At 37.3% G+C, this 20,515-nt stretch overlaps 2 protein-coding genes across 5 annotated transcripts in view; one reads left to right on the plus strand and one right to left on the minus strand.

The window, feature by feature from the left end:
- The window catches only part of ANKDD1B (ankyrin repeat and death domain containing 1B), a 56,007-nt gene extending 52,807 nt beyond the window's left edge, over positions 1 to 3,200 (plus strand). The window contains exons 14-15 of the mRNA XM_064481639.1: positions 1,479 to 1,610; positions 2,621 to 3,200. Coding sequence (XP_064337709.1) covers positions 1,479 to 1,610; positions 2,621 to 2,682 — 194 coding nt within the window. The 3' untranslated portion in view covers positions 2,683 to 3,200. The remainder of the gene's footprint in view (positions 1 to 1,478; positions 1,611 to 2,620) is intronic.
- A 448-nt stretch (positions 3,201 to 3,648) lies between these two features.
- POC5 (POC5 centriolar protein) overlaps positions 3,649 to 20,515 on the minus strand; it is a 34,047-nt gene continuing 17,180 nt past the window's right edge. For all 4 annotated transcript variants that reach the window (XM_031446845.2, XM_010975010.3, XM_031446836.2 and 1 more), the window contains 7 exons: positions 19,016 to 19,120; positions 17,304 to 17,483; positions 15,943 to 16,096; positions 12,019 to 12,293; positions 8,439 to 8,615; positions 5,397 to 5,887; positions 3,649 to 5,067 (listed from right to left, as the gene is read on the minus strand). In XM_031446845.2, the coding sequence (XP_031302705.1) occupies positions 5,744 to 5,887; positions 8,439 to 8,615; positions 12,019 to 12,293; positions 15,943 to 16,096; positions 17,304 to 17,483; positions 19,016 to 19,120 (1,035 nt within the window). In that variant the 3' untranslated portion in view covers positions 3,649 to 5,067; positions 5,397 to 5,743. The remainder of the gene's footprint in view (positions 5,068 to 5,396; positions 5,888 to 8,438; positions 8,616 to 12,018; positions 12,294 to 15,942; positions 16,097 to 17,303; positions 17,484 to 19,015; positions 19,121 to 20,515) is intronic.

Raw genomic sequence — 20,515 nt, forward strand, 5'->3', positions numbered from 1 at the left:
TCATGAGATGTGAACGAGTCCCATGCCTGGGGGGGATGGGGTGGGTGATTCACATTACTGGTGGCCGGGGATTGGAGAGAGCAGAGCCACTGCCCATGGGCACATGCTGTTTACACCACACACACAAGTAGACTATGGCACTTTTTATGGCTCATTCTAAGGATACATTTCCATGTGAAAAAATGGAAGATAGTACATTGAAAATGTTGAATATTGACTAAAAAGTTTCTAAAAAAGATTTCTTTTGTATTACGATTTCTCCTTGTTGCTAACTAGGCATATAGTGTCCTGTGAAGTTTTTAGAAAGATGGAGTTGCTTTCTGGAAATCTCTCTTGACTAAAAACAATGATTTGGAAATACAGTGTGCCTTCAGAGGACTTGTCATCAGGAGAAGGGGAGTTGGAAGTGTCTCATTCACGAATGAGGGAGTGCCTAGGGGTGTTGAGCTGTGCCCGGTGAGGGACACATCGGCTCTGTAAGCCATGGTGCATGTTTGATGGAGCTGGTAACCTAGCTGGTGTGGTAACAGTAACATTCATAGTCCAATGAATTCCCTTGTAACCCAGGGTTAAGCTTTTGGCACCAACGAGTTTGGTGGGCCTCTGAGCAAAGGAGTAGCACATTGATGATGGTATTTAAGAAAAATTAGTCTGGTCAAGGCAAGACAAAGGAACTGGATTCACCTACGAGTATGTTTTTAATGCATGCAGTTCACTGACCCAACAAACGCCTGCCCCTCTAGCAGTCCGTGCAGCAGGCGTCCTCCCCAGAGTGCAGGCCCTCCTCAGTCGCGGCATCTGGTAGAGCTCAGAGCCTGTCAGAGCCCGTCCGGGGTCTGTAACTGTGAACTCCAGCAGGGAGTGGCAATGGCTTCCCATCTCCGTACCCCAGCACTTCCCCCAGCTCTTCTCAGGGGTGAGAAGTCCTGGCCTGGCCCGGGGACTGCAGGCTTCCACGGGAGGAGTTTCCTTGAAGCTGGAGCAGTAGGATGGTACGAGCTGGCTGTGCAGGGTGTGGTTAACGGGCCCCAGCAGTAGCAGCAGGACACGGGAGTTTACTAGACATGCAGATCCTCACCCCAGACTGACCGAATCAGAATCTCCATTCTGACAAGACGCTCAGGGGAAATGTGCACTTTAAGTGTGAGAGTGCTGGACTTAAGCAGTGCCATCTGAACACTGAAGGAAAAAAAGCTCCGTATCTCTCTAAGACTGTCCTTCCCTACTGAGCCAGGGACACAGCTATTAAATCTCTCATCCGTAACTGGTCTGTCAGGCACGGCAGGCACGTGACTGCAATCTCTGGTGTCCCTAGAAGTACCAGTGAGGGGACTGGAAGGGGCTTTCATCCACTGGGCTTCTCACCTAACAGCTGCCAGTGGAGGAATGAGCGTGGAACCACAGTCACACAGAAATTCAGTTAGCACTGAGTTTACAATGAGGAGATGTCAGCATTGGTCCTTCTGCGCTTGACGCAGGGGAGGAGAGCTTCCGTGAGCACGGCCACAGGGCTCTGCTCATCTGGCTGCACGGGGCCCTGGTGACACAGGCCACGCCGGTCAAGCACCTGTACGAAGAGCTGGTGCACGCGGGCTTCCCAGAACTAGCTGGTGAGTTACAGCTTTCAGCAAACTCCTGCTCCCTACCGTGGCAGTGGGCAGAAATACTCCCCTGAGCCGCTGCAGTCCCAGCCTGGTGTCAGCTGTGGCTCATACAGGACCTGCAGCTTCTCCTTCGGTGAGTGACTTCATCAGGACTGGGTCCGTTTTTCAGCCTGCTGGTTCTCAGTGTCATTCCCCTGCTGGGCATTTGATAATGAAGGAGGATTTTCATGTGTGTGTATGTGTGGGTGGGGTGGAAGGAGCAGGGGATCAGGAATGCTAACCCATCTACTAAGGTTACAGGACAGTGCTCAAAACGCCTGCTCCTGCTGGGAGCTCAACTCTGCAAGCTGGTGTATTTGAAAGTGTTACCTCTAGGTTGTGAGAAGACAGCAGGCAAGCCATTATTTTGCGAGCTGAGATTACTGCTAAAGTTGCTCTGCCAAAAACCACATTGTCAGGGAAGATGCTTTGGAAACTTACTGATAAATTAGGCGGTAGTATAACTCTCATGTAATAACCATTCAAATGAAATATAGGAACATCTGCCATTATTTTCAGTTTTACCTGAAACTGAAACCTTAAATGCACGTCAGATCACGGATCCAGTGTTCAGTTTCAAGCAGTGGTGGGTACAAGGAACAGTGTGTGAATGACGCCTACTTTCTGTGACATTATCCTTACAGCCCTGGGGTTGCTCCCTTAACTTTGAACTTAACTCGTTTCTATGAAAGAGTGTTCACGAGAACTCTCAGGGAAGACAAAGAGGCAGCCCACGGCAGGGGTAAGGGCATATGCTCTGGAGTCAGACTGTGTGGGCTGATCCCCAACAGTAATGGGCTGTGTGACTTTGAGCAAGTTCTGGAACCTCACTCTGCCAGTGTTCTCAGTTATTAACAAGAAAGGAAAAGCGTCTGTTGTCAGTGGGCTGCTGTGGGATTAAGTGAGTAATAGTGCCTGACAGGTAGCGAGTGCTTAAGAAATGTTAGCTATTAATAATATTATCTAATTTTTTCCAGAAAAGATTTGTCAGTTCAAAAGTGAAACTGACTCAAGGCCCAAGAAGTGTGCAGTTTCATAAATGCGTGAAGCAATTTTATTTAAATGATTTTGCACCCTGTATTCAGTCCTCTTAAATTCAGTTCTTTAAATGCCATAAAGGTCTTACAGCAGTAGTACTGATTTTCCTTTCAGCTATGAAGATGGTGGTGACAGGACTCTCTGAAAGAGGGAAAAATGGTACTACTCTCTAACCACTGAAAAGTGAAACATTTTTTGGGTTTTGCCTAATTGGGGCAAGTTGGGTATGATCTTCCCATTTCTGTCATTTGATGCAACATAATATGTGATCGCATGTCTAGTGATGGCATAACCTAGGATTTTGTACATCATGTTTTAAAAAATAATGGTGGGAGCATCATGGTGTGTGAACCAAGGGTCTTAGAATAGACAGTCGTGGTTTCGCCACTCACTAGCTGCAAGGCTTTGGGCGTGCTAATGGTCCAAGTTCTCAGATCTTCAGCTTCCTTCTCTGTAAGTTGGGGAAAAGGTCTGTCTCTTCTGTAATGCTGAGGTGAAGATGAAGGGAGAACACTTGTGAAGTGCCTAACTTCATCCAGAGTATTGAAATCATTTAACTGTTAGTGATTTCTGTTCCATAAGAGAAATTTGCTTTGGGAATTTAGTCACTTTTGGCTTTAATAACACCTATGTGTAAATATATTACTTAGAAGAGACCAGAGGTACACTGATGTTTTTTAAACTCTTTGTGATCTAAGTACAGATGATTTTAATTTTCTTTGTACTTTTGGTATGTTCCAATCTTTCATATTGAACATGCATTATTTTTTAGTCTGAGAAAGTTCTGAAATAACTATGAAATCAAGTATCAATTTATATCAGCTTATGTGCACCTATTCATTATAATTTAAGGCTCTCCATTTTCAAATTGACTCTTAAGTCTAAAGGCCAAAAATAAAATCATGAGCAATTTCAGTCCAATTATATCATGAATTTATAGTTTTACATCTTCATCTCATGTTGATTATAAATAGTACACTTAATACCATGTATGTTTAAAACACATAATATGTTCACATGACTCCAAAAAGTTTTTAGAAAGGTAGTGAAAAGTGTTGTCCCCACCTCTTCTTCAGAGATCGCCAGTTTTCAGACCTTGCTGCTCCTCCCTCCCCAAATCTGGGTAACCTCTTTATGCAAAAATAAACAAATATGAATACATACTCTTACTGTTTAAACAGTTTAATTGAATGTAAGTTGAATTAGGCTAACACTAATTACTTGGTGCTTTAGACAGTATACAATTTCTAGAGTTGAGATAAAGCTTAAAGAGATACTTAACAATCTTCTTAATCACAGTGTCCACAACACTCTTTATTCATGTGGTTATGGCGTGGCTGCCATTCCTAGTTGTCATGTTGGTTCCTCAAAAAGCAGAGCCCGAGGCCAAAGTTAATGAGAAATGCTTTTTTTAAGGAGTGCAAATCCAAGGAAGCGGGAGTGAAGGAAAAGGGGAGTGGGGTGGGAGGAGCGAGAGCCAAGACCAGGGTGACTTATTAAATTGGTCAATGCTTGGTATCAAGCACAACTGATTATTTGACCTCAAGGATGGACCAGTACCTCTCAGAACAACTCATACAAGGGGGAGAAAGGAAGAACTATCTGTTTACACCAATGGCGTGTTAATTCCGGGCTGCGTGTGAGTTGGCTCCAGGTGGAAAGTGCCAGTGTCTCTGCACAGGGAAGCCCTGGGCAGGAGCATGCCCCTGGTAAGTGCAGCAGGAGACGAGGTGCTGTTGGTTTGTGCTTACTGAGACCCAGGAGGAGCTGTCTGCTGCAGCAGTGGCTGGCCAGAACCCAGAACAAGTGTTGCATAAGAAGGATCTAATACTCTCTAACACATAGCCAGATACTTTTATAGTTCAAAAAAGCCTTGGTGTGTCCTTTAGAAAATGGGATATTTATCTGTCTTACATTTATTCTCTCATGTCCTGTTACAACATGAGTTAATAAGAAAAACTACTTCCAGTAGTAAAATTAGAGCACAGAGCTAGATCATATTCAGATTGAAAGAGGCTTCAGATTATTAAGTCCATCCACTTCTGTTAAAGATACGGAAACTGAGGCTGTACACAAGTTTTTCAGCGTCCACTCGTCTTTAGGTAAGCCATTAGTGCCTTGTAAAGTAGGTGAGGTAGGCAGATTGCATTATTTCACAGATGAGGATCCCGAGATTAAACTGTCTGGCCCAAGATAACCCAGTCAGCCAGCAATAAAACCATTGAGGCCCAGTCTTACTCTCCTAAAACAGTTTTGCCCAGATGGTTTCTTCCTATTGCCAGCCATTGCAAAGTCCCTGCCCAGGCCTGGAAGCCTTGCTGAATTGCCCGGGGATGTACCACCACAGGATGATGTCTGGATGTTCACAGCAAAAAAGGGTTCAACGCTGTGGAATTTCAAAAAGGTAAGAAAGAACATCAGTAACAGCGTCATTCTAACAGAAAATTTCTTTTTGATGTTTCTGTTACTGTTTTTGTACTAGTAATTTTTCTCCCTTTTAACAATAAAAACTATTCATAGGTATTGCCATTTGCCCCTATTTTTAATTGTTAGAGTCCTAGAAAAATGAGGACTGATGTACTAAAGTCACAAAAAACTTTGTGATAAAAGGTTATTATTATTACTGGTCTTTATCTTTTTAATTTTTAAATAAAAATACTACTTAGTTTCTATTATAGTTTTAATAATTTTTTTAGTAAAGTTCTCAAAGCTCACCTGATAACATTGGAAATGATTTGGCCTTTTAGAAATAACATTGCAAAAACAGGATTTATACACTTTGACGATATAATCAGTGACAGGCTGAACCTATTAAAAGAAAGTCCAGTTTCTTTTTTAATTAAAAAAGTTTTACTTAATTGCTTAAATAAAAAAATAACATTAAAATATTCCTACATATAGTTACAAAGGATGGTATAGCATGAAAAAGTCTCTTCTAATTTTGAAAAGATGAACATGATGAATGCATGATGTTCTAAGAATATGGAATTCAAAAAACTAAAGGCTTCTAATCCTTGGTAAAACCAGAAGAATTAAAAGACCTCAATGTGAACATATTCATTTTAGTCAACCACTTTTATGGAATGAATGCTTGTGAGAGACTGGCTATGAGTTGATCTGGTTCCGAGAGATCTGGAAACTGAAGTACTACTTTCAGGATGAATGGTCCGGGGGTATTTTGCTGCAGCAGCTTGAGGGATGGTTTGCTGAAAAGGCAAAAATATGCTTTAATAACTCCATAAAATTATACATATTAAATATCATTTCATTAACTATCATTTCATTATCTTTAACCCAATAAACACTAGTACATGTAGATTCCTATTAAAGTCTTCCATTTATCTTTAAAATACTTGAAGTAAAATTATATACATATCAGAACATTCACCATGTATTACAAAAGCTCTATGATACAGCTTTTGCTTAAAAAAATGAATGAAACCTCTTGAACACCTCCTGTCAGATTCCACTTTAAGACTAAGAGTTCCTCTTTGCAGAAATGGAAAAATAACCTCCTTTCTTTATATAAAAGTATTTTATATAAATGTTTCTTTGTACATAAATAACTGGATAATCATTACAAATGGGAGAGATTCTTGCGACTGTATGAAATTTAGTTGCTAACCACCTAATCTGACCCTGTCCAAAGAGCTATTTCTCCTTCAGGATGATGGGCAGGAGGGCTGCAGAAACAGATTCATGGTACCACTGGCATCGTGATGTACAAAATACAGCATAAAGTGAAGCAGCACTAGGAGAAAGCAATTATCCAGCAGATGGAGCTCAAGTGTCAGAAATCTGATTAATGGTTCATTTATAATAACTGTTTCTGGTAGTTCCAGATCTTAGATTCCCGGGATAAAATGAAAAATAGTACAGAGCACTGCCACTGTGCCTGTTACACAGTCCAAAGTAAGTAGTATTGGAAGCAGTTTATGGATATTGAATTCATGGCCGATTGCTGGAGAGTCACTGGGCATACGAGATAAGCAAAGGGCAGTTTGGGAGATAAATATCAGAAAAAGGGGTGATAAGTCTTTAATTCCTTGATTTTCTTCTATAAATATTCCTATCAATAGTACAAACCAAAGGTTGTCTGAATTAAAAATAAACACATGTGCTCTTTATATCTTCTTTGTCTTACAGATAGTCTCTCTCTCCCATCTCTTTATAAACATCATATATGCTGAGAAAAATAGAAATGAATTCATTTTTTCTCATTTTTGATAACTAATTTCACATTTTCAAAAATACACAGATAAGTCATCTAAGGACTTTCAGAGTGAGTCTGTCCAACCTATGAAGGCTAAGATAATCCTCCACCCTCCAGGTCTTCCATCTGGACTGGACTTCACTGTGGTCATACTTTTACCTGAGGCTAAATTTAAGCAGTCAATCCAGCTTCTTTGTCTTAATCATCTAGCAACAATCTAGTATTCAGAAAGAAAAGGGATTTAAAATCATTCCTTATGTTTTTTTTTTGACATACTAAGTAGGCAGGAATGTTGTTTAACGTTGAGAATCTGTATAGAGGGCACCCTCTTTTTCTCTCTCTTTTTTTTTTGTATTGAAGTATATAGTCAGTTACAATGTGTCAGTTTCTGGTGTACATCATAATGTCCCAGTCATGTGTGTGTGTATACACACACACACACATATATTTGTTTTCATACTCTTTTTCATTAAAGGTTATTACAAGGGCATTCTCTTTTAAAATCAGTCCTTTACTGTATAGCACAGGGAACTATATTCAATAACTTGCAATAACCTATAACAAAAAAAGAATCAAAAAGAATATATATAACTGAATCACTATGCTGTACACCAGAAATTAACACAACACTGTAAATCAGCTATACTTCAATATAAATAAATTTTAAAAATCAATCCTTATTTCTCTTTAGGATACGTTCGTATAACTTTTAAATACTAAACTTTTTGAGATAGTTAATTCATATGCAGTTGCAAGAAATAGCACAGGGATGTCCCATGTACCCTTCTCTAGTAATTTTTATTAAGTTAAATTTGCTTATAGCTTTACAATTTACAAAGCGCCTTTATACATCTCATTCAATTTTCATGTTACCTCATTTAGTCCTGAGTCCTGGCAGTAACTCTAGGAGCTAAGTGCTCTTATCACACCCAAAAATGGAGGCTCAAATATTTTACTTGAATTGTATATGATCCAAAGGCAATAAGTAGCAAAATTGAGACACTAATTCAGGTTTTCCTGTTTGTTGTTGCTTAAATTCCATATACTTTCTTTTATATCACATGAATTTATTGCAAATTGAATTTTTCCAAATTAAGAATACGCTGACAATTGTATTGAAAAAACAGGAAGAAGACTTCAAAAAAGGAGCAAAAATTAAAAATTATAAAAGTAGGTATTTCTTATAATAAAAAATCTGCTACATAATGAATAAACAGTTTTTGTCTCTTTTTAAATCAGTGAGAAGTCATTAGGTATATTTTACCCTTTTGGCCATCAACACACTGGATTACTTTTTGTATCTGATAATTTTTATGTTGTTGAGAAGAAACAATGTTCTGAAATTAATTTCCTAAAAGAAGAAAGGTAGATTTAGAGCAGATGTGGTAACTGTAAGTATAGAAAGACCGCAATAGTGAAGGCAGAACAAGTACCAGTCATCATGGGTTTTGATCTTCTCTTCAACATGCCATTTCAGTGTTTATATGTCTATCAGCTCTCAGGAAGGAGATTTTCTGACAGAAAGACATCATATGCAGACTCACCACTGTGACCGGATGATGTTTTTCCACAACAACAGAGCTCATGGGAGGAGAAACTCCCATTATAGCTAAACTGCTACTGATTCTGTTTTTTGAAGCAAAATCACATCTCCCTGTGATCCGGGCTGTGATTGTTCTTCCCGCTTTCTGTTGTGCCGATGTCACAACCCTGGGCACAAACTGAAAAACGAACAAATACCCAGTTGGTAGAAAATCCATGGCAAAAGTTATGGTACTTTTGGTTCTATAACTTACAAAGAAACTACACGGGCACTTAAAATAATTTTATATTCAACCAACTCTAACATGGAAAAAAATGTTTAAACAGTTAAGACTTTAAAAAGCAAAACATAACACCAAGCATCCCCAAACACCCCTTTAACCTTGGTATACCAACTATTTTATAGGATTTTAGGAACTTTAAAACTTTTTTATTCTGAAATAATTATAGATTCATAGGGAGTTACAAAGATAGCACAGAGATGTCTTGTGTATTCTTCATCCAATTTCCCTAAGTGATTACATCTTCCATAGTTACAGTATAATTACAGTATCAGGACCAGGAAGCTGATACTGGAATGATGCCCGGAGATCGATCTTTGCCACTTTATCACATGTGTAGATTCCTGTAACTGTCACTGCAACTGAGATACAGAAATCACCACAAAGATCTCCCTCGTGCTACCCTTTAGAGTCATACCCTCCTCCCTTCCTGAACCACCCTAATTCTTAGCAACTATTAGTATTTTATGAACTCTTTTGACCCTTCTACATAAACTATCATTATGCATATACTTTTGTGTCTTCCCTTTTTTCTTACTGCAATGTCAGTATACTTCTTTCATGAATAGAGACTGGCTATAATTTTTAATGAGAGGTTTTTATACCAAAAACTATAGTTCTTCTAACTGTCCCAGTTCTTTTCCTTATATGTAGCAAATTTTTGTAAACAAAGGATTTTCCTTTTCTCTTGAGAATTATTTGTAGAATGTATTGCAAAAAAGGGATTATCATATCAAAAGGTACTGTCAGCTTTTACAGCTTTTGCTGTTTACTGCTGGACAATACTCCATAAAGATTACATTTAGGTCAGGAGTAATGCATGCACGTACTCATTTTTTTTTTCCACTAAGTATATTAGCTGGGCAAAAATCAAAAGGAGCAAGAAAAAAAGGAAAAGACATATTTTAAGAACCCAGTATTTGTATTTTAATATTTGGCATGGAAACAGTGCATATCACTGGTTGACAGTATAGGGCTCTGAAGCCAGATTGTCAAAGTCTGAATTCCAGTTGTGTCAGTAATTGTGTCCATGGGCAAGTTACCCTGTAAGCCTCAACCTCACTAACTGACTAATGACAGCCTTTCAAGTTCCATTCAGATGAAGAGGAACTTTAGAAGAGAAACTTTACTAAATAGCTTAAAAATCCAGTTTAAACCTCTCAATTATTTCAGCTGGAGTTAGAAAAAGTTAAGTGCCATCTACTGTTCAATGTGGTCAATTACAATAGTACATTTGCTTAGTACATTTTTTGAGAAGCATTTTCCACCATGAGTCTCATATTTTTCTTTAACATGCTAAGGATGTCTGCAGAAAGGAATGGATTTTACAGATGAAGACATTCCTTCTCTAGAATGGTAATCCTCCCTTCTCCAGTTATTTGTTTCCCATGCTCTGTAGTTTACTTTTCTACACAGTCCTCCTTTTAGCTACTGGAAATACCGAGGAAGACAGGAAAAGACTTCCTTGTTCACAGGATGTCTCTGTGATTCAAATGAAGGGAAAGACAACTAGGCCTGATTCACAAACCTCTCTTCTTTTCTTGTACCCAGCAATGATGGTTTCATGTAAGGAAAGTTACCTCATTAATGTATCTGTTCCTGCTTTTGTCATTATAGTTCTTTTTAAAAATGAGAAGACATGTTTGAGGTGAATCTTGAGTATTTTAATTAAATAAGGAAGAAAGAAAACCAGCATGTCACTTACAGACTGAGCTGTGATTCTCTTTTCTCCCTAACCCTAAAGGCTGTACTTATGTGAATGAAATTGTATATCTGTTTCTTGAAGGAGCAGGTGTAGTTGCTGGGGTTGGGGGTGGGGTGGAGAAGAAGGGCTGTCTACACAATATTGTGTTTTTCAGGTTTCAAAGACTTCAAAATTATCTCAGGTGATCAAATTGTTACAAAACAAAAAAGGTGCTAAGCTCACTCATTCATTCAGTTCTCCCTATGCACGTTCAGAGTTATACAGAAACACAGATGTACACCCGGTGTAGTCGTATTTTAAGAAAATTTTGAAAAATCTAGTTCTGCATGTAATCTGGACAGGCAACATGAATGACAAACTCACTGTGTTTATTTAAATGAGATCACTGGTACAGGATCACACTTCAAAAATGTGTAATCCTGAAAAATAAACACAGCTGAATATGTCAGGGTTGAATTTTAGTGTCTTAATTCTAAATCAAAACTCTCCTACACATCGAAATTGCTCTTAGCAGTTGTTTTTAACCTTTTTGAATCAAGAGCAAAAATATGTTGAGATCAGCAAAAACAGCAGATCTCAATATATTTTTCCCCAAAATGACTAGCTTCCAAAAGGCAGAAGTTCAGGTCAGCCTGAATCCTACAGACGACCAACTGTCTGGCTGACTCAACACCTCCCTTAGCTAGAGAGCTGCCTGGTGCTATGGTACTAACGGCCTGCCAGGTAACCTAAGACCTAACGCCTACTCTGCCAGCTTCCTTCCTCTCATGTAAGTGGTGAGGGTGGGGGAGGAGAGGGAGACAAGCAAATCAGAGTCATACCAGGACCTTTTTAGAGCTAACTGTACGTGCCTCTGTGCCAGATCCAAGCCAGAGTCGGGAAGGGTACAGGGTTTTTAAAAAAAAAATGCCCTGCAGAGGTAAGTCTGGGAAGTTTGGCTTGTAGCCCTCTGCCAGACACTGTCTGAGGAACACAGGCTTAACCGCAGGACAACTCAGAATCACCACAGGCTTCGTCTGTAACTTTATGCATATTAACAGCTTGGTTAATCCCATTTCAGGTAAATCCTCCCATAGATACTCCATCGCCATCCAGTACTCGTCTCCACTCTATGCACTCTTCTAACAGCAGCTAGTGACTGTAGGAAAGACAATTCCTATCTTCATTCCAGTGATAAATGAAAACTTGAAACCTAATCAAATCAAAATGGAGTCACTACAGACAAGTGTTAATGGTATGTCTGCATCCAGGAAAAGGGACGCTGTAGTTGAATAGAAAATATAAAAAAGAGCCATTAACCTTCTGAGCCCTTGAATACTCAAAATTTAAAAACAAACTTTCTCAAATTAAATCTATTTTTCCTGACAAGTTTTTGAAAAACATAAAATGAAAAGTTATTTTTGTTGAATTATCACTACTGTAATAGAACTTTCAGGTATTATTTACATTACAAACTAATGTTTTCTGTGGCTTGGCCTAAATACCCTATGGGCTTTTTTCTCCACAGGAAAGTATGTTCTGAGTTCAAAATATCCAACATGCAAACAAGTTCGGAGCCCTCTTCCCAGCACGGGCCCCTGCATTCACTGTACTAACCACGTCTTCTGGGGCGGCTGCTGTGGCTGTGGCTCCAGCACCGTGAGCAGCAGAAACGGGAAGGTGAACAGAGGAAGTGGAGGCGGCCGCTGCAGAAGTGACCAAAGCAGCGGAAGGAAAGGCAGCGGCGCCGGTGGCTCCCGGAGCTGCTGCCGGTGGGGACGGAGGCAGGGCAGCCGCTGAGGCCATCGGAGGAGCGGAAGGATCCAAATGAGCAGGAGGTTCTTTTCCTTGAACACCAGGACCATGCTCTTCCCTTTTTGTGAAGTCTATCCCTATAAATCACAAATTAATTCCATTAAGATTCTTCCAAGTTAAGATTCTTTTAACTCCCCAACAATGAAAATATGTTAACAGCTAAAATTTGATCCTAACAAGAATGTAGAAATGTGTCACATAATGGACACAAGGTTAATACACTTTGTCAGTATTAACCACTAAAGACTTCAGACCACTTCCTTCAACGTGTGAAAGTTAATGAATGATTCGCTTTTATATAAAAGATAAAAACATAAATTACGTACTCAGCTGGTCACAGTAAGCCTAAGGATTAATGTTCTTTTGCATTATTTCATTCAACTAGTCTGATAACTAGCCTGGTATTTAGATCTTTAGAATAATTTTCTGGTATCACTGAACCATCATTTACCATCTACTGTTCCTATGCTAACAACACCCATGTATTTTTAATTCTTGATTTTTTTCAGCAAACAATAATAAATCAGTAAGTAACACTAAAATCTTTACTTTTGACACTGTAAAAGAAATAAATTCTTGCTGGTAGATAATATGTCATGAATCAAGAGCATATTTGCACATTTAACTGATTCTAGTGACACACATACATTAACCTTCTCTCAAAACTGAACTTTAGCCTTAGATCAAAGGATAATGTCAGCTTCCAGAAGTTAGGAGGAAGGGTTCTAGTCTAGATTTTTCCTTCCCAGTATTAGAATTTGGTTTAAATTTCAACTAAAGACAGTACCTACATGGTACCAAACACCAGGGTGACAGTTTCAAAATTCAGTCACTGAGATGTTCCAGAGTATACACACACACACACACACACACTCACATATACACAACAGAATACTACTCAGCCACAAAAAGGAATAAAATAATACCATTTGTAGCAACATGGATGGACCTGGAGATTGTCATTCTAAGTAAGCCACAAAGAGAAAGAAAAATGCCATATGATATCACTTACATGTGGAATCTAAAAAAAGGGACACAAATGAACTTATCTACAAAACAGAAACAAACTCACAGACACAGAGAACAACCAGAGGTTAAAGTGGGGTGGAAGGGATAAATTGGAAATCTGAAAACTGCACCCTTGGGAGTGATGGAAATGTTAGCCATCTTGATTGTGGTGGTGGTTTCATGGGTGTATACATCTGTCAAAATTCATCACATTGTACATCTGAAATACATGTAGTTTTCTGTACAGGAATCATACCACAATAAAGGTGTTAAAAAAACATGAAGCAAAAAGTAGCAAAATTTTAAGGAGAAATAGACAAATCCATAATTATTGCCAGAGACTTCAAAACCCCTCTCCCTACAACTGATGGAACAAGTAGAAAGAAAATCAAGGATACAGAAGACTGGAACGATGTGACCTGACAGTTACAGCATATGCTACCCTGTAACAACAGTATATACACACCTATCATGTTCACACAGAACATTTATCAAGACTGCTTATATTCTGAATCACAAAACAAGTCTAAATAAATTTTAGAGTTTATTTTAAAAAAGGCCATTTGTATTGTCACATTTTGTCTTCTTCAAAGGCAAACTATAAGATTTATTAGGATATTGTACAACATGAGATGTACAGCAGATTATGGCTAGCAGAGAATCATGAGAGATAAAAAAATCAAATATTTATTTTGCTCTAACAAGAAAGTACATTAGAAACATTGCACTATTAAAAACTGCATTATAAAAACAATTGTTTTAAGGGGACCAGAAGTAACTTTTTTCTTACGAGAATTAAAAAAAATTGTTTAATAGCTGTTATTAAAAATGGCACAAAACCTAAATATCACAGAGCAAATCCAGGATTAGATTACATTGACCTTTTACCTTCAGTAGCTCCACCGACACTCGCGTGTCTTGCTAATGTGTGTCTTACTATTTTTGTCATCTTTATCCCCCACAGCTATGATAAAGGACGCACAAGACCACTCAAAACAGTTGGGATCCCAGAACCTGGCATTAGCTGCAGATGACAGTAGACTTAAAAGCAAGAGGAGCAAAAGAAGTCATGTTGTGTGACCATCAGATACATTTTCGCCAAATCCTGTTATGGATATTTGCCTGTAGGTGACACACCTGTATTTGAATTTAAAATTTAAGATGGTAAATTTATTAAGATGGTAAATTTATGAAAACACTGACCTAAGTCAATTCATAATCTTTTTTTTTAATTTTAAAAAAATTTGGGGGAGGAGGTAATTAGGTTTATTTATTTATTTTTAGAGGAGGTACTGGGGATTGAACTCAGGACCTCGTGCATGCTAAGCATGTGCTCTATCACTTGAGCTATACCCTCCTCCTCAATATCTTCTTAAGAAGGTTATGAGAAATAGATTTCTTGCAATTGAATGTAGCAAGTTCTAATGATTATATTTTCTCACTTTACTTGTGAGACCCAGTATCTGCTACAAGCAGATAATTAAATTCTTCAATTTAATCTATACAACTTGCTAATAATTACAACCAAAAGCAGACGATTCAATCACTGAAGATGGTGAGTTTGTTTTCAGCATTAATACTCAATTAAAAGGCCATTTATTGCAGAAAGTAAGTACTCATTTGGGTATTAGCAAGATAAACCATTCCTCCTGGAGATCCCATGATTCTAAGTTTCTAACTTGACTATGGGACACACGCCACGACTGCTTCAGGGAGAAAACGATTTGCCTTAACTCACTACCATCCACCATGCACACAATTTAAATAATTAATGCTTTAAAATGAGGACATAACAAGCACAAAGAGGTTATTCATGGAACTGAAATCATGTTAATGATGTTACAAAATGAAATTGTTTCCTTGATAAACTGTGAGTCTCAAACAGGATTTAATATGAAGAAATACTGCAAACATGTTCATGTATATACATGTAACTTAAGAGGCTGAAGTAAGACTGCAACAATTGTATCATGACTGTCATCTTACAAGTTAAAGTATTTTTTGCCTTTTAAAGTGCTTTTGATTACATATCACTGCATTCCCACAAGAACCCTCTATGACGCAGGTAAGGAAGATTTATATTATCTTCTTTGTTCAGAGAAGAAAACTAAAAACCCAGTGAGAAAAACAGGCCTCACTGTAAATTGCTGTTCTAAGCCAGGCTGATGACAAAAACCACTCAGATCCCAGCAATGTATCGACTTTTCTTAAAATAAAATTATTTTAGTCGACTTCTATAGATAGGCCTATATTTATATCTGTTGAAATGAGTTTTAGTTGAGGCCCCTTACACTGGAAGACAAGAATTTTAAAAAATGGGAAACCATGACTAAACAAGAAATATTCGATCAACAAAACAGTCCAAGGAATTTGGCTATCAGAAAAGAACAGAAATGAGATCTTACCCTTAAAGGCGTTACCAATACAGTTAATAGAGCCTTAAAATAATGTGACACATTCATAGCATTATTTTAACATTGAGCCTAAATACTTAAGAGTTAACAGTTTACTCCATCAGATCTAAGATACTGTAAATAACCACAACTGAGAGAATTTTCATGGCAGATTCAAAATTGGACATGACACCATGATATTAAAAATACCAGTGTCTGGATTAAGACATAGGTTTTGCAGAAAATTAGTACTGTAGACCATACGAATTACTGAAATCTCCTCTAATTTTTTCTGAAAGTAGGCAGAGAATCTTAAAATACTAACCTGAATCACCTCTGTTTTGAAATATAGTCATGGCTTCAAGATTTAACGCACATACACCCCTCATGAAAGCTTTCTTCATGGAATCTTCAAAGTGCTCTTTTTCATGCTGCATCCTTTGGATCTCAGCTTTTGCATTTTCCAAAGCTCCAGATAACTAAAATCAGAAGAATTTTTAAAAAGCAGAAAAAAAAAAATGAGACACAAGGAAGAGTATCATTTATTGTTTATAAAAAATAGACTTACACTCTGAAGTTATTTTTATGTGGAATACTAAAATCACTTTACCACATACCTCTTCTGCTGTGTCTCAATTTATTTTAAAAGGTGCATCTTAGCAGTACTGCCTCCATCAACAAACCATTTTCATTCCTAACCATAAAGTCAAGGTTTAAACAAGGGGAATTTTGTACCAGTCCCACTGAAGACTGATATATTTAAATTACACAAAAAAGATACTATTTCTTACCATAAAAATTTTATGTATCAGGATATAAAACAAAATACATTAAGACCCCTAAACAGCTCTCACTCCTTTAGAAAGAAAATAACTAAATGCCTGGAACAATGACAGAATTTTTTTTCACTAAATGTTAGCTATAGAATTTAAAGTGCAAAGTGACATTAGGTACAACACTTTCCCACAGACCAAATCTAACGGGACTGCATTTTTTGCATGTTATTTTCAATTGCAGAAAATCATTTGCATGGTAAACTTATTTTTAACATTAAGAATTTAGTGTTAAAATGATGAAAAAAAAATTTTCCTTTTACTATTTGCTTTCAGAATGCCTACTGCATTCTTCGGTACGGCTTTTATTTTCATTTGGGTCTCAAATGTTTTCCCATGGAAACAATGTTAATTTTATTACTACAAGTCAATAGGAAGATAACCTCAATTTATATACAACTGCTTTACGTCAATCATATTAAATTCATAGTTTATTTAAATGAACATGAGGATAAACATTGTTCTTCTTTATTTTTTTGGCTAAATAAAGGCCAGACGAAGCCCAAGAAGTACGCTTCCTCAGAGGGGGAAGGGCCTGTGGGTGATGTGCATTTCTAAGAGAAATGTACACACAAAAGATTCAACACAAGGTTGGAGGGCAAAGTTGTAACTATTGAAAATAATTTTTTTAAAAGTGACTTCATAAAATGAAAAAAAAAATATTAAAAGGATAAATAAGTCTGTAAGCGTGACTTATTAGGGCTGTTCTTTCCCTACAGTCTCATCTGAACCCACACTGCGTTCACTGGAACTGGAGATGTGGGTCACTTGCCTAACTACAAACTAACAGTGAGTGGTGCTACTCACCTTTTTTATATTTATTAAAGTGAAAACTGAAACAAAATAAGTTTACCACAGCAAGTTTGGCTTCATAGTCATTGGAAATCTGGACACAAATTTCCTCGGCTCTTGCTTGGCAAGCTCGTTCCACCACTTCTTTCCACTGTTTTTGTACTATGGAGCGCCAGCCCCTCCAGACTTTCTTCAGTAAAGTTCTCTGGAAGTACTGGTCAGCTAGTTTACTTTCATAGACCTAAGGGAAAGAAATTTACAACCTCATAAGCACAGTGGACTGGCAATAATAATAAAAACATAAACCTGTGATAAGCAGGGTACAAACACATCATTAAATCTGGTGTAATCAAGTTATTCTCATCTGCAGATGGGAGAACAGGCTTACAGAGGTTAGGGGCCCAGGTCACAGAGGCAGAAAGGGAAAAGCCGGCCTTGCCTCATTCCAGAGCCAAAGCTCTTGCCCATCATTGCTTCATGCAACTAATCAAATTAGGGGAAAAACAAAAAACCAAATGAAAGACAGTAAGTAACTTGCGACTTGCCATCTTGGGTATGAATGTGCCTGACCTTTTAGCTGATTAACAGGACCAGGGCCTGGATGGCAGCAAGAGTGGTGGCCGTGGCCACCACCATAAGCAGATTAATTTAATATACACTGTCATATGTAGTACCAGACTGATCCCAATAGGAACATAAGCTATTCTTCTTTTATCAATAAACTTAAATTCTTTTGAAGAAGCAGTTTCAATTTTTAATTTTCTTAAAAATTTTTTTAATTCAAAAAGTAATGGCAACTTCAACTATTTCAACTAACATTTGAACAGAATATTTTCCCATTATGTCACTTGATAAATAACTTTCAAAATATGGCTCAATTTAAAATAGCTCTTTTCAATATGATTAATGTAGATTTAATCTATTGGGATTAAGTTTTTGAAAAAGTACTAAGAAATATTCTTAAAGGAGAAGTCCTATTCCATGATAGTAACAGCCTTTTTGTTAAACTGCAATTTCTTGGAACTAAATGCACAGAGGTTACTCCACGGCTCACATGAGCATCATATGAAAAAAAAAAAATGTATCTCCATCCCCTACACTTGTAAGTCTCTGTACTCTGTCTTCTTGTGGGATACATACATGCTTTCATAGTTTTCTACTTCTGATATGATAATTTACTATTCTCAGCTTATATTTACTCTAATATACTGATTCAGCTCTTATCTAATTAAAATAAAAGAATTCAAGTTTAAATTATATATAAACTAAGGATAATTTTTAAAAAGCTTTACAGACGGATTTCTTTGACTCTTACTAAGGTAAGTTTTCAAAACAAACATTTACATAATTTTATGATGTATAAATATAGTACTGCCTCTTTATGAAGATGATGTAGTCAGGCATTTTAGAAACAGAAACAATACAAGAAGCATATGATATGCTAAAGATGCTAAATTAATGTAATCACACCTGAGGTCAAATTTGTTAAAGGGGTTCCATCACCAGGACATCTGTAATTCAGGTACAGTCCTTATTAACCTAATATGAAGTAGTAAATGATGTATCAGTAAGTCTACAAAATACAAGAAGTATTTTTACCCAAACTTTACTGAAATCAAGTTCCTCTGAAATAAGAGTAACATTAAATTAATTCTTATTTATTAGAAAACAAATCTTCCTTTGACTTGAACAAGAGTTCTCATATGTGACTTCAAGTGCTTCTGAGTTCAGAAGTCTAGTAAGGGTCAGTGATCCTTCCTTTTGTGCACTTACGTCTTGTCTGGATTTGACAAGGCCGATTCGCCAGTGGCAGAACGTTCTCATCAACTCTGTCCTTTCCTTTTGCTTGCCTAAGGCTTGAGACAAGCTAGAAATCACCTGTAAACAGCAATTAACCCAATCATTGTTATGTTACAATAACAGCAACTGGTAAAGTGATTTTTTCACTTATCAAAAACTGCTAGAGAGAATACCCATGGATTATCACTATATTCATCCAGATAATCTCATTATCATCTTTAAAAAGACCAAAAATCTTCCCCACATGAATACACTACATATCAATGAATGAAGGAGAACAAAAGAGCAAAGAATCTTCATTATGTGTATCCTGGTAATCCTCAATAAAGAGTTTATGTGTATGAAAATTAATATGATCACTGGCATTTAATTCAGGAAAAAACAACCACACATTTGAGAGTGTTGCTACATAAACAAAACGTTTTTATTCACTAGACTTGAGGACAGAGACCAGTTGTAAAATATCTTTCTAGTCCCTAAATACCTTTGGTACCCTGGATTAGCAGTTCCTCAATAACTGTTTAATGATTTTTGAGATTCAGAAAACTCAAAAAAGCAAATAATTAACAGCTACACTTTGATGTAACTTTTCAGCAATATCATTCTTGTTCTTTTAAAAAAAAAACTATCAAGGCTTTTAAATCCTAAGGTAATATTCTCTCTTATAAAGAACTGGATAACTGAAATACATATCTAAAAATGGTCATATTAAAAAGAGATTTAGTAAATTAGGTATATTTACTGAGAGACATTTATTCTGGTTCTTTAATTTCAAAAGTGTAAAAGGGCATGAATTCTAAGATATCGGTAATATTCTATTTCTTAAGCTGTTTGGTGGCACATGGCTGTTCACTTTATTTGTTTTCAAAAACTGGACATGCATGTACACTCTTTTTGTGATACTTTGAAATAAAAAAATTACTCAAAAAATATTTAACCTTAGGACAGAGTTTTGAGGGTTATAGAGAAAATGACACATTAGTATCTATTGTTTCAAAAATCAAACTGTGTAAAATGTTCAATTTTATATTGCACCCCACAACACCCAAAAAAAGTATGTTAAAAAAAAAGCTCATAATCTTATCTAGTTCACTGAAACATGAGGGCTGCATCTGCAGACAAGTCGCTGAGGTATCTGCTGTGAGTCCCTCTCCTCTGAAAGCCACCACCCCCTGGGGGAGCCACCACAACCCTGGGGGAGCTACAGACTTGGTGCCCATCTGCTTTGTTCAAGGTGCTGTTGGGAGGCATCAGATTAGCACAGACCGAATGTTACTCTCAGGTTCTTAAGAGGCTGCAGAGATCAACGGTGCTCTCATGCTTATCAACACAATGAAGAAAGGACTTCATCAATGAATAAAGACATCATTATAGACAGAATGCCAGATACTTATGTCCCCCTAAAATGATGGTTTAAAATGTGGGTAATGCTGGTTCCCTGACATTCTCTTAAGGACAGTTAGGAAGAAAAGA

This window comes from Camelus dromedarius, chromosome 3, assembly GCF_036321535.1.
Source record: "Camelus dromedarius isolate mCamDro1 chromosome 3, mCamDro1.pat, whole genome shotgun sequence".
Lineage (NCBI taxonomy): Eukaryota > Metazoa > Chordata > Mammalia > Artiodactyla > Camelidae > Camelus > Camelus dromedarius.